The 15,407-nt window shown below is 37.4% G+C and overlaps 1 protein-coding gene across 4 annotated transcripts in view; it reads right to left on the bottom strand.

The window, feature by feature from the left end:
- The window catches only part of LOC129365269 (connector enhancer of kinase suppressor of ras 3-like), a 51,157-nt gene extending 37,529 nt beyond the window's left edge, over nucleotides 1-13,628 (bottom strand). For 3 of the 4 annotated variants that reach the window (XM_055038382.1, XM_055038384.1, XM_055038385.1), the window contains exon 1: nucleotides 13,379-13,628. In XM_055038382.1, coding sequence (XP_054894357.1) covers nucleotides 13,379-13,430 — 52 coding nt within the window. In that variant the 5' untranslated portion in view covers nucleotides 13,431-13,628. The remainder of the gene's footprint in view (nucleotides 1-13,378) is intronic. The other variant, XM_055038383.1, reaches the window with a different exon arrangement.
- Between the last annotated feature and the right edge of the window lie 1,779 nt (nucleotides 13,629-15,407).

Here is a 15,407-nt window from a genome sequence, read left to right as displayed (position 1 = left end):
GACTCTGCTTTCCATGTAGATGTTTTCTGATTTAGTTACCTACAACATTTCCTCTCCTAATCCTTTATGAACACTTCACAACAACAGCAAACACTTCAGCACTACCAGAGACTGAAAGTAGGATAAATGTGCTGTACAGACGTGGTTCATTATAATTGCACCAAAACCAAGGCTACAAAAAGAAAAAAAAACTTCAACACAGTCTTCCCTCTGAACTCAAAACCTTCTGGTTAAAACAAAAAATGTGGGTGTCCTTACTGTGGGGCTTATAAAACATTTATTGTCCCTCGATCAATGGCTGCCAGGGTGTGTGAGGGACTATCAATTTTCATTTAAGACAGAGCAACCAGTAAAAGAGATGGCGTGTCACTTTATTGTGAAGTGAGGGATGGGAGGCAGAGGAGAAGGCTGTGTGAGTGCTTTTCAAAGTCTGCGGAAGATGAAACACTTTGGAGGAGTTTTATAGCGACTCAAAACTACTTGGCAACTGTCTTCTAACTGCACCATGTGGGTGAAGCAGAAGCAAAAACAGACAACAGCATCAACTGTTACTTCACCATCAGTGAAGCTGTAAAAACATATGTTGCCAATGAATTTAAATTGGAACCTGTATTATCAAAGCTACCTCTATCCATTGCTAGTTCTCTGGACCAATAAGAGAGACAATCTTCACAGATATTATAAAGGTAATCTTTTCAATCTGCTTTTCTGAAACATTTTAGTTTTATACTGACTTTATCCGAGTCTGAAGAAAGCAGAGAATTTTGAAATCTTCAACACTGCCCATATTATAGTCTTAAACACATTTTAAAAATAGGACAATTTATTGACTCCTGAATTGAACTACATTTTACAGAAAGGTGGGTGTTATTAGAGGAGAGAATTAAGAACCAAGCAGTGTCCTGAAGACAACTTGGTGTATTCTTTGCACATACAGTTGCTCTGCTAGAGTGGCACCTGCTGTTGAGTGTGGGGTCTTCTTACCACCCACCAACTCAGGTTCTGTAAACACTGATTACATGCTGAACACGTTATGAACACATTTCTAGTGTGTGTGTGAATAAACAGACTCAAGCAAGCAAAGAGTTGGAAAGTCTTTGCAACGGAAATTGAGTGAAATCTGTAAGCCTCTAAGCATTTGACTTTGGCAGTATAAACACAGTTGTCCTTCTCTTGCAAAATAATGTTTTGATCTATTCTCAACACTTTATAAACACCTGGAGCTTTTTTTAAAATGGTGCACCTGTTGTGCAGTGTGACCTGTAGGTTCAGTAGAAGAAATATCAGGATCTATAATTTGTATTTAAGAGAGAAAAAACATGTTCAAAATCAGCCAAGTTGTCTCCATTCACCAACTTCATCCGTCTGTCCCAAAAAATGTGCAGATCAATAAGGATTTCAGTCATGCCTCTGGTGGTCAACTTGTCGTTCTCAGGGGTTTGGTTACACAAAAGGATGAAGAATCCCACAGAGAGAACCAAACAAGCGCCTTCCCCCATGAACCCCTCCCTGTGCTCCCAGTGGGAGGTGCAGTCACCAAGAAACACACTCATACAGACACAGGCACACACACAAAACCAATATGCCTGCTGAGGTAACCAGTGGGAAAGCTGCTGGGTGTAGAATAGCAAAGCCACTGTAACTCCACTGTCTTTCTATGTGAGCCCGGCCTCCAAACCTGTGGGGAATGGTCAGGAATTTGACTCATTGTTCTCCACTCAGCAACTCCATTGTGGGAACTTGCACCAGCTCTGGCACAATGGTCTCTGGCCGGACCAGGCGTGCTGTAATTAAAGGGAAAGAGAGTGCTCCTCTCGGGTACTGCAGTGCTATTCTCTAATGCAAGACTTCACAGAAGGACAAACAAGCAACAAAGCAAGTAAACACCCTTGCAGTTAGCATCTTATAAAGTTTTTTTTATATTCAATCTTTGACATACAGACTTGTTCCTACAAGACCTAAAATTCTGGAGATAAGTTAGTGAGTGCAAAAAAATCTCTGTCAACAATCATACAGTTCCCAAAACATTCACAGTGGTTTGTATCCAAAACAAAATTTGCCTGATTCTATCTGAGTGCTCAACTGTATGATCCAGCGGGACCCATTTTTGGTCTTATCATTCCTCCCTGTAGTTATCAAAGACTGCTAAACTTCATGTACCCTAATCTCAAACTCCAGACAAGTAGTAGTTACTCGTCCTGAGCGGGTCTCCTGTGTGCGGAAAAGCAGCTGAGGCTGGCCCCTCCAATGGAGGACAAAGCAGCTCTGTCTCAAGCATGATGATGGACGATGACTGATGAGCGAAGAGGGTTTAAAGGTTACGAAGCTGTTACGGTTTGAGTGGATCAGCAAGTTTTAGTTCCACTTTGGTTTGCAGTGGTATAAAATTTTCACAGGGAAACTCTGACGTTTTCCAGCTGTGTTTGACCCAACCAATAATTTAGCCAGACATGTAATTGGATATTGTTAAGTTTCTAAAAACTGATTCATTTGTTGATTGGTAAAGTGCTAATAAAATAAAGAAGGACAAGCCTCAATTTAGGCTATGGGAGATTTTAGCCTTTCTTCGACTTTTGGTTATAAACATTATAAAACAGAGAAGAAAAACAAGGAGAGTAGCAGAACAGCTGCAAGTTTTTCAGTGAATGTCTCTGCAACCCCAGAGCAACCATAACAGTTGGCCCCTAAGCTAAGGGTGTGGAGAAAACAAAATAAGAGCTTACGGTCTTAGTGAGGGTTGTTTCTTTGCTGCTGAAATTTGACCCAGATTTTTTCTGTCTTTGTTGGGCTTTACAAACATCTTCCACATAAAGCATCAGATTTGATAATGCCCAGTGGAAATGAATGCCTTGATGCATATGACTAACAACCACTTAGAGATTATTAATAATAATTATAATTTGTTTTAAATGCCACCCTTTTAAAGCACTAAAGGACACTGTACAAACAAGTTAAAATCAACATAACAAACCATTAGTCTCTTACAAAAATAAACCATAACTGAGATTCTCTAATTCTGGATAGCTTCCACAACAGTTATCCACAAACACAAGGAAAAAAAATCTCATTATATTTACAATAAAAATTCTTTCAATTCTGATGCAAACATAACCATGTCTTTGTTCTCAACATTTGTATCATAAACTACTCCTATTAGACTGATCATTATGAAGGAGGATCCTGTCAAGTCTTGTTGGGCCTGTGTCAAGCTAGTTAAAGCTTTAACCAGAAATTATCTCAAAATGAATATAATAAGGAAGGATTGTCCCTGCCCCATCTATTGTTGAAAAATGCCAATCATTTGGCTGAAAAAAGATTTTTAATCTACTTCTGCAGAACACGAAGACAAATCAAAGAGGTAACTCTGCCACTACTTGATCTGCATCTGAGACGTGAATATTCCTACAATTAAATAAGCACATAAATAGCAATACAACTGAAGCAAGAAGATACAAAAATGCTTTGGTGCAGCATCACCAATTCATTTCAAATTATCAATAATTTCTCCTGCTCTCTGCTGCATTTCCCACTTGTCCATTTTAAATTATTTATTGCAAAAAGACACATTGCTGTGAGAGATTAGCCTTGTCTGTTCAATCTGTTTTTAGAATCAGTATCAGAATCAAAAGAGAGTTTGCTACTCCATTCAAAGTGTTAAATACAAGCACAATACAAATATAACCATTACAGATACAACTTTTGTAAAAAAAATAAATAAATAAATAAATAACATCGAAATATACTGTTTATTGAACAAGACAAAAATAGTTTTTCTAAAAGTCTCAGATGGTCCTTTTACATAAATCCTCACTCTTTTGGCGGTCAACTTACTGCACTCCATCTCGTCATCACAAGCATAAATTCACAGTAAAGAAAGCAACAAAGACCTCAGAAATGTTGCAGACACGCCCCTCCTGTGTCTCTTCTTGTTCCAATGTCTACTCGTCGACCCACCACAGAATTTCCTTTTCCTGGCCCCTCTAATGTTCATATTGTTGTGGTTCAGCCTGTTGACATTTACCCCAAGCGTTGAATGGGTGCATTACAATAGAGTGTCTAATAGAAGGACTGTTTGTTAGCTATAAAACCCTGTCACAAATTAATATTAGCTGTCTGTGTGGCTTTACAGTCACTACTGACGTTTACATTCTGTTTAAAATGCCAAGTCAGACAACATAACATCATTTTTCACTTACATATAAACATAGTGTGAGGAAAATCTATTATAAAAAAACTGGATTTTTTTTAGTACTAAAACAGAAGCAAAATGAAGAAAGAAAAATATATATATTTCTTTAGGGGAACAATTCATATCTGTTTCTGAATCACAGCGACTGATGCAAACTCATAAAAAAGAAAAAGCAAAACAAAAACATGGAACTCTGCATGGTACTTTCCCATCACATGTATGGGTGTGTGATCAGGGTGGCCCAGCATGCTGATTACAGACCTGTTTGCTAGCACCATAATAGCCGCCTATGTAAACCACTATAAAGACAAATAAGGTTTAGTGGGAGGAAATGAACCCCACTCATTTGGCTTTCCAAGGGAATAGAATAGAGGAGCACCCTCTGTTTTGCCGTTGAATATTTTCAAGCACAGTCAAAGCTAAATTTGCAACGTTATGTTGTTTATTCCCACAGCAATGTCTTGTTTGACATTCAGACAGACAAATATGTTAGACATGAAAAAAGCTTTTAATTAAACTTAAGACTTGTCCCAGTGCCTCACATGATTCACTACAATACTTGCTAGATTCCTAGTGTTGATTCCCATTGATGAACAAGGACCGCTAACTGACATGAATTTACGAGATGGCAAATGGCCACGCACATCTCAAAAAACCCAACTGAGAGAGCAGAAGCAAGCTTCTAACTTTGCAGGGAATATGTCTGTTGTCACCCTGCCCTGTTCATACACACATCTGAGCCTTCTGTCTACCAGATAAATCCAGATGAAAGGTTCTTTTGTGGAAAACTGTTACTGGTGGCCAACCAATCCGTCTACAATGGCTATAAACATGAACTGGCTTTATCTGCAAACCAAATTAAGCCCAGAGAAGTGACAAGGGGAAAGAGCCAGGAGTTGAAGCAGGAAATGGGACAGAGAGACGGGGGCGTTCAAAAAGTAGAGCAGGCTTGTGTCTGGTTCTGAAGTACCTCTGCTCCCAGTATAAATAATTAGTTACCGCTCAGAGCAAGAACACAAACTTTTTTTTTTTTGCTCTCGTATCTTAACTTACTGTTGCTCTTTAAGAGAAATTACCTGAAATCAGACTCGGCTAACCTATTAGCTTCTTGGGACGCACTTTTTCTCAACATATAAAACAAAAGCAGTTGACTGAATTATGCAATGCAAGACATCGTGAGCCTGCCTACAGGGCCGTAGGCAGCTGATCCTGTTCTCCCTGCTGCGAGGGATGCGGGTAAGGGATGGTGAGTCATCCTCAGTTATAAAGAGAGATCACCGACTGACAGTGTGTCACCCACAAGCCAGGACAGGGTGGCTCTGACGCACACAAACAATTTAATGCTGTGCTGTGCATTTTCTCTCAACAGCCTTTCTTTGATATTGCAACATTAAGTTTTAATGCTCAAAATCCACAAGTGGATTCTCAAAAAAGAAAACAACAAATAAACAAACACGGGTATCTTTCCCGACCTCACTCACCACGCTTAAAACACACTCCACCCTTCCACAGGTGAGGTTTATTTGTAGCACCTGTAGGAATCTCCCATCCATGCCAGATCAAGAAAAGAGAACTTTTTATACCTGTGTGAGATTAGTATATTGTTGACCTGAAGTAATGTCAAGATGGCACATTGAAACAGACAAAAGACAGGTGAGATAGCTTTCAACAGAGACAAACCCACCAAAGATTGCTTCCTCCAAGTTGGGATTTGTACAAAGAGGAGCCACCCAGTCTTCTAGAAAAAAACTTTCAAAGCCTGTATTTGCTTGGATACTCTGTTTAAAGTTGGGTTGAAAAGAGAAAACAATGATTTTTACAATTCTTTGTCTTTTCTAGAATAATAATTTCAAGTTAAGTGATGGTGGTCAGCAGGTGTTTCTAGTATTGCATATTTAACTAGACTTTTGGGCTGGAATAAGGAAGTAAGAAAAGACAAAAGGTTGTTTTTCAGGTGATGACAGTGATGGGAAGTCTAGTGCTAAATGAACAGTTGGGAAAAGCCATCCTCAGTTCTTCACTGCTATGTGCTTGAATAATTTTTTTAAGGCTCCCTTATCTGTCTTTCAGACATAAACTAAATGAAAACCAAAGCTTGGTACGGCAATGTCTCTTCATTAGCTTTGTGGATCAATAGAATAACATTCAGCTTTAAGGGCTGCAGATCTGCATTAAAGAAAACAATAATGATCACAGCCTGGGACTTCCTTTAGCCTTCAAAGTATTTTAGTTCCATTTTCATCTATTCAATCAGAGTACACAAAGGTATAGTTATCTAATGTATCATATATGTACATTAGGGGTTTGTATCTAATATCTTAATATTTCAGGCTATTATTATAAAATAAGAAAGAAGGTAGTTCTTTTACTGTCCTGCAACTTTTAGGTTGCAAGATGACTATTCCTCCCACTGAGCCACAGTCACTTCACTCACAGGCCTGGCCCATAACATTCAATTATATACCCTGGCAAAAGAAGATTTTGACAGTGTCAGGTTACGTATCAGCAAATTGTTAGCACCAATGTGCAATAACCACCAACTGACTCTTATCCTCTTAAGATTAGTTAACATCTGTTTTTGAAACTTTTTCCATGAAGGTACCAATTTGATTTGATAGAAAAAAAGCTCCAAATAATTACATCTCTATTCTTTTGTTTCAGTGTTTGAACATGAATGTGTGTAAGCGATATCAGCACATCCATATATTTTCCTATTGTTTTCATTTGAACCACTGTGCAACCACTGATAGAGCACATCCGCAACCTAAAACTTGGTCACACCGAAATACGTTGCTTATGTTCAATAGTTAATGACAGTTCATATTTTAAGCAGACCCATTTCACCACAGCTTTTTACTTTGTTACCTAAGCAGGGCAGATCCTGGGCCAATCCTCTGAGGGCAGACCTCGGCCAAACAGCTTGTAATACTAAACCGTGATCACCTGGGAGATTTGCAATGCACATTTAAAATTTGAATGAGAAGCAAACAGGTCTAGCCTGGGAATGTCAGGGATACGGGGAGACACCCCGCCTCCAGTTCCCACACTGTGACAAAACATGTTTGACGATGATGTAAATGCAAACTGATTTGAAAAAAGAAAAAAAAAAAAGGAACAAAAAAAACCAACTGCCCTTTAACATGTGTGTGTCAATAAATTGTCCCATGTTTACAATTTTAAAGGTGATGTGAAAAAGTGTGAATGTGAAATTGAAACATGCAGATTAATATTTGATTATTTGTCTTAAAGACTCTGTGCTGGAGGCTCTGGAACATCTGGACTATGTGAGAAACAGGCTGCACAGGAACCAACAGTGACAAAACTTCTCCCCAGAGGGAATCCTCTTACAGCACTTCTCTTTAAACTCCAAATGCCGGTTCCTTGGAAAAATGACACTGTAGTCTGCTGATCAGTGCAACACAAATGGCTGATTTAAAAAAAAAAAAGGCTGTTTGACTGGATGAATTAAAACTAGTGAGAAAAGAAATAAAACTTGGTTTCAGTTGAACAAATTACACCAGCTTCCTACTTCCTTTCAAAGGCAAGCTGGCATCAGGGACAAACAAACTTCTACAGTCTTTCAACAGCATGTTTGGATTTACTTGACACCTCTTCCTCCTGAACCACGCATACACAATTTGTGCAGAATACAGGCTACTAAAATGGTGCCTGTGGTTGATATCTAAACACAGAATTATACTTCCCTTATACAGCAGTCGTTAAAGCAGCAACAGGAAATTCTAGCATAAAACTGACGTGTCTGTATTACGTCTGCTCACGCTCCTACCTGGGAAGTTTCTGTTTCTGTAAGACAAAGATCAAGATGTGTCATCCCTGTTGACACACCTTGCTGTCATCTCTGCAGATGTTGCTGCTCACGACATCCATCACTGAAGTCACTCACCTTGTTGGGATTCAAACAGTCTTGTTATTTTTTCCCCAAACAAATGCATGGTCAAAGGGGAAAGTGAATTTCGCACATGTTTATCACTTCTCTAACCACCCAGCTGCCTCCTTAGCACCTTGGCGTTACTTCAAAGCCTGACACCAAAAGTTTGGCTGCCAAGCATTTCTGGATTTAAAATGTGTTGAACAATGCCAAAGACATGCCACTGCATTATATTTAGATGAGTAGCCACAATGATGTCAATAATTGTTGCAGAAAGGCATGAATTGGAATAAGATTATCTATAATAAGAAGATTAAGTAGCATTATTTTATTTACACACAAACATATTTAACACAACTTACTGGCCAGTTGAAAAATTCTCAAATTAAGATTTAAAACAACATTATCTCAGTAAGAGCAATGGCTGACAGAGTCAATAAAAAATAAAAAAAAATTCTACTGGCCAAAATCAGAATTGGCAGGTCAGGCATTTCAAAGATCAGAGATCAACCAGAAAACTGCAACCCATGCACCACTAGAAATAACAACACAATTTAATAACCTAATTAAAACCAGCTTGATTGTTGTGTAGGGGAAAACAGTTAGAGAAATGATGAATTTGCCATGAGATTATACAAAAAACCCAACTTTCAGTTATAGGAAAGAAAGAACATTTGTGGGAAAGAAAAACTGAGGTGAAGGCATTAACATCAGGGATTTCAAATTTATGTCCTATAGGTTGTATTCCCTGAAACCTTCATGGGTTCCCAGTTCTGCAAATCTGAATCACATGACTCTATTGCGAATTCAGCATCTGTCAACTTCAATAGAGCCTTGTAAATATATTAATGATTTGACTGAGGCGTGTTGAAGCAGACACACATAAAAGTTGCAAGAGTTTGACAGCCATCCAATAGAGGATCACATTCAGTTTTGCTGGGTCACACCAATATGACTTACAAGTGCAGCTGTCACTCCTTGTACCGATGTGTGGCGACCCAGGTTATTTGGTCTGAAACCACCTGTTGCTTAAATCCATGGATGCACAGAAAAATCCGGAACGGTTATGAGCGGCAATGGCTGATTTTACACTTCACAAGCCCTGATCAGTGAGTGACTGGTAGGAAACAATATCTCATCTGATTTAAAAAATGCACCAAGACCCAAAATTCACAGTTACAGGACCTTTTCCTGTGTGGACGTTGTCAGAAAATTTGGTTACATGTTTAAATTGAAGTCAGGCAACAAATAAAATAGTTTGGGAAGCTTCTAGAAAAAAAACAAAACTATTTACACAACTATTTTGGACTGCTGCTTTTATTCAGGGACTGACCAATCAACAGAAGGTCAAACCTACTACAACAAAGTGACTATGATTTGTCTTTATAATAGTTAATAAAATAAAATAGTTAATAATGAAACGGTTATTTTGGTTGGTTGTTGAAAAGTCTTGCCTCACTAATCTAGACAAATGCTAAAATGAGATGCTAAGGACAGTTTGGAATGTCAACTTTGTAATTGTGTTGTTTTTAAACTGTGCAACTCTGACTGCATCCTCACAAAGAGAGTGATGACCCAATATAAATAATAATTGTTTGCTACAGAAGAATGCGAAAGGTTCCTTTTGTAGTTGCAAGTGAACAAACATTTTTTCTGAAAAGGAGTGAAGGAGATATAATGTAACTATTTTTATTTGAGTTCTATTTGAACAGATCTCTGATGAAAAAAAAAAGTAGCAATCATTTTTATGTCCCTCCTTCTGATACTTGATTTTTGCAATTTAATCTGGCAGCATGCACAAAACGATACACTGAAGGGTAATCAGTGTCTCAGCTTGCTAAGAATTGGATAGGAGCCATTCAGTCTGACAGAAGTTGCACCAGTTTATATGTCTGGAATGCCCTGTTAAAACCCCAGTATGTCCACAGTGGACATACTGGGGAGGGATTGGTGAATGAAATACTATTCAGCTGAGTTGGAGTTAAATAATCTCGTGATGCTCCCAGCTCTTCTCACATGAAGTGCTTCCTGTGTGGAATCGGGACTATATTTGGAGAAGTACTTTCGTCACATGATTTGAACTTCTCGCCTCATGAACATGGGAATGTAGGTCAATGTTTTGATGTCATTTGTGGAAGTTATTCAAGTCCAACTCAAGTCTCAAATGCAGGCACGGTTTTAAAATACATGTATTCTCAATAAATGCATTCATTGCAAAAAAAGTGAAGTTAGAGGAAGTGATCCCAACACATGAGACATGGCTTAGCAATCACACGACACCACAGCACCAGCTGGAAGATCACAACTTGTGGTGAAGGACAACTGCTGCAGGCCATTTCTAGGCACCAAACAAAAAAACAAGTGTCTAAATTCAAAGAATCAAACTTCCTTTCTCTGGCAATAAGCATCAAGCGACAATCACTTGATCTCTTTTGACAATGCAGGTGATTAGCAACGGCTTCAAAACACAAAGAACTGTGGCTGGGTCCTGCTGAGGAGATTAGCCTGAGGCGAATGAGGACAAAAGTCTTCATATAGTTGCTTCCTGAGTTGATCATTTGACTTCTGTCACAAATAAGGAATAAAGGAAGGAAGGACATTTTTGACAGTGGGTCATTGAGTAAAGTCTACAAATAACTTTCAACACTATTTTTTTTTTGTCATATTCATCCATAAATCAAGAAGTATAGGAAATCCTGAATAGCTGAGTTCCTGGGTAATGTTTTAGACTGCAACAACCATTTCTGCAGATTAAAAGTTACTCAAAAGCTTTCCATGTTTTGTGGCTCTGGCAGATTAAAAGTTGACTCACCTGCTTGGAGCATAATTGCAGTCTACACCCACAGTAAACACCTATAACTAAAGCAAATAGTTGTTTAGCCAACTCAAGCCACACCAGTTCAATGCTTTTTCGGAAAGCTTCTGTCATCCACTAATGTGCAAAAACAAAACTGCAATAAACTCTTCTGATGTAATCCAAACATGACAAACCAGCATTTATCGCAAAACCCCAAATTAGATAAAAATGCAAACTCACATTCCCTGTTTATGCATCACCTGGTTTGAATGTGAAAGAGGTGTGTGAATTTTTCTCATGCTCATGGTTCTTCCCCTCTGTTGTGATTGTAAGGGGGCTACAAACCCCATGATTAGGAGCTGCACAAAAATCTGCTGAGTCAAATTTTCACCACTCTGACAGCAATGGGGGTTTGTATAGATAAATAATCCACAGTCAATGGGTGACTAGATGGGCTTTTTTTCTCCACATATGCCTGGATAATCCCTATGCTCCCCACTGACACTCCCATTGACAGAACATACCTCTGTCTGATAAACAGGCAGGGCTGAGTCACACAGTATGGGAGTTTAAAAAAAGGGAAATCACCTAAGCTTTGTTATGGGAAGTTGTTTACAGTGACGCATACAGAAACACGTTAGTATCCAAACTGATCATTGTTTTTAAAGTCCATGATTCATTTTCTTGGAACATATCAAGAAAATTAAAAAGATCCTAGTTTGGGTCTTTGGAACAGTGTCGCCTGTCACTGCTTTACATCCCTCTTATCCTCACATTCACTCAAGCATAGTTATGCTGTGACTAGAGATGGGTTCAAAGATTAATGATGTCACTAACATAGCAAGCATTCCTTTCAGCGCCTTATACAAGTCTGTGGGTCCTCGAGAGCTATCCGCAAATAATGAAGGCACGTATCAGAAATAATTGATTATGGTTCATATTTTTCTAAATATATAGTTACACTTTATGTCATATTTTAACAGAAACTTTGGTGTCTGTTCCATTTCAACAGCTGGTCTGTCCTACTATTTAGGTCCAGAGTATTTGAGCAGATTATCAACAATAAGACTTTTAAAAACTTTTTCTGAGGTTTAAATCACTTTAATGAGCTAACAATAAGTATTTATAGTTTTCCTTTGGCTGTGTGGAGCACAGAGAAGCTCAGCCCTCATCTCCTTCACTTATTGCTGTAATCTGCCAGTAAACTGCCTGAAAAATTATCACATCATGGCAGGTAAAGTGATACCACTCAGCATGTTTTGTTAAGATAACAAAAACTACAAATAGCAAATTATATGGTCGTTAAGGAGCCAACTGCAGACTAGCCACCTGAGTAGAGTGCCCAACTAAGTAAACAGATCAGATCAGCCTTGAAGACTTTTAATTACTTTAAAAAGAACAGAACAGCAAAACAGTGCAATATTCTGCACTTAAAGCAAGACCAGACTGACCTCACTCTTCAGTGTGGATTTTGTTACTGAGTGAAGCGGACTCAAAGCAAGCAATTTTCATTGTCAGTAAAGTGTTTAAAACAGTCAGAAGTCAATGAAGAAACTATGGCCAGGAAACAAAAAACAACACCAGTTTTGAGATGATACTATTTTTTAAAACCAGGCTAGTTACTTGAGCTGGTAGCCTGACCAAATAATGCAGCTGTAGAGAGCAGAGGGTTAAAAAGGTATACAAGAAGAACTTAACAAAAAAAAAAAAAATATGCATGTTATTGTGTGGTTATGTTATCATGTAACACATTTTGAATTGTCTTGTTTTTGAAATGTGCAATATAAATAAACTTGATCATTTTTTTATTTTTTTTTTCTTGAGGCTTTAAAAATTAATTAGAAGAAAATGTTACAACTTCATAGCTCTACCAGTAAATGTTTCTTTTTAGAAGCAGAGAGATGGATTACTTTTCTCTTCCAGATCACGTCATAAAGTGAAAACGTTCTATTTGTTTTATTAAAATCATGACATCAACCTATTTAATAGTAATTCTCTGTAAATGAATAATGTCAGAGTAAATATTTGAATATTTGAAAAAAACACAAGCTGCATGGTCGATAATGCCACATTTAATCTATCATGAATAGACTAGACTGAAAACTAAGGGCCAAAAGGGCACAATGATTACTAGTAAGCATCAGTGAAGCTTAATTAAAAAACATTGAGCGAAACAATAGGGTGCAGACTCTCTCTCTCTCTTTCTCTATGAGAATGCAGTTTAAACATGTCAAAAAAATTGTCAGGCTTATAGTTTTAAAAGTTACTCAGTTATTTATTTTTACACAAGCATCACTAGTTTTCTAAGATTGCTAAGTGAGTAAAGAAGGGAATGCGGTTCTATTGTTATGCAGTTGAGTGAAGGTATGCTGTCACACTGGAGCAGTTTCTACGAAACTAAATGCAGAAAACGAGAGTCGAGTTTTAAGAGTTGTGATTTTCTTTTTTTTTAAGTTAGGACTGCTGGCACAAACAAAACATTTACACAAAACGTTTCACTCACCTTTCATCCAGTCGACAACTTGTTTTGGCGTCCACTTTGTTATCGGCTCCATGGCTTCTTAAGTAACAAAGTAGAAGAAAGATAAAACAAAAAAGGTGACGGCGCCGGTAAGAAAGAAAGAAAGAAAAAAAAGAAAACAAAAAGTACTAACTTTCAACTCTCCCCTGTCATGTTCTTCACATAAGCACGGCGACTTTAGTCTGTTTGCGTTCACTCACTAAACAACTCTGAACAATCACGCGTGACTGGAGGTTGGACTGACTGAGACTGACATCCCCAACAGCGCCTCACTGCCCGGGTTGGGATTGATGGTGCCTTCAGGGACTCCAGGAAAAAGCACAATTTATGTGAAGAAGATTTTTCAAGTAAAAAAGAAAAACAAACTTCACCAGTTCAGCACTTCTGAGGCACTTCTTTGACAATATTTTGTACTAATTTAGTATTTTTCAGCTCCTCGCTGCCCAGCGTAGGACCGATGCTGCCTTCATGGACTGCTGGAAAAAATATAATAAAAACGCAATCTGTTTACAAAAATGCTTCCTAGAGAGCAGTCGTTATTTAAAGGTTGATTCCTTTATATGTATTCTTTTATAAATAATTTTTAAAAAATTATTATTACTTTTACACTGACACAAATTATAATTAAATGTCACAGTACGATTTTAATCTATGGAAGACTGAAACAACATTAAAGTAGAATGTGACGTTGCTGATTCATTCAAACTTTAAAACGATTATTTTATTACTTTTTGGAAAACAAAATACAAAGTATATATAAAATTATAGAACAAGTGCTGTGTAAACATATATATATATATATATATATATATATATATATATATATATATATATATATATATATATATATATATATATATATATATATATATATATATATATAATAGTAATAATAAGTTTTTTGAAAGTGAAGCTAGGTACATCTATATTATCAATAATTTTGCTCCTTATGATACAACCTTCCTCCCCTCTCAAAAAATAATAACAATAATAGTAAAATAAAATAAAATAGAAAAAAAAGACGACCAAATGACTCACCACTGACCTCTACTGGTACGTGATGATGTTGTAGTACACTACTTCGCTTTGCCATAATGAAATAAAATCTTATCAATAAGGTAAAACCAAATAAAACCAATCTGCAATTACTTTAATTGTTGTTTCTTTCGTATGACAAAAAAAAAAAAAAAAACTTTAAAGCTTTGTGAGTAGCCTAATGCAAATTTTTAAGCAGGAAAATCTATTTTGAGTTATGGAAAACATTCTTGTTGGTATGCTATGAAGAGCTCTGGGAATCTATAGACGTGGTCTGCAACTCCAGTTCTTGAGTGTCACTAGAGTGCCCTAACTCCAATGTACCTTAATCAAAAAGATGAATTACCGGCCTATCTGATCATTTGTCTATGCCTTGACTCTGTCAAGAAGTGTGAGGCGGAGACAGTTAGACTAGGTCTCGACATTCTCCCCCATATGTTTTTCTGTTCAGCTCAGAACCTCTGCAACAGCTTTTTATTTTCTGCAGCTATTGTCAAATATTCTTGTGGTACTGTACTGCATTTAACTTCACCAATCTTCTCTGCAAAGCTTCAAACTACAAACAGGACTACTTATATATTTCCTCTTTAAATGTCCCTTTTTTTTTTAAAGCCACACAGGAACAAACTCCTTAAAAGATGTAAATCTTTCTCAGTTTCCTCATTGTTTTCCAGAAGGCTGAAACACACCTTAGACACTGGGAGAAAGTCCCTGTCCTTTCCTTCACCCCTGTCCTTTCCACTATGACACAGCTGAACTATAATCAACTCCAGATGAAAGATCTACTGTTGTTGCTGTCAGATGTTCTCTGTTCAGTCTTAAGTTGCCTGTCTTTTTGGTGCTCACAAGAAATGTAATTCAGACCTTTTTTAATCAACAATGTTTATATACCCTTACTTTACTTCAATCTGAAATGCAAAGACGCAGTTTTATGAACAGTGTAAAAAAAAACAAGCCACTTTTAATCTCCTTATAG

Source organism: Poeciliopsis prolifica, unplaced genomic scaffold (genome assembly GCF_027474105.1).
Source record: "Poeciliopsis prolifica strain line A6 unplaced genomic scaffold, Auburn_PproV2 SCAFFOLD013, whole genome shotgun sequence".
Lineage (NCBI taxonomy): Eukaryota > Metazoa > Chordata > Actinopteri > Cyprinodontiformes > Poeciliidae > Poeciliopsis > Poeciliopsis prolifica.
This window is presented reverse-complemented; position numbering and strand designations above follow the sequence as displayed.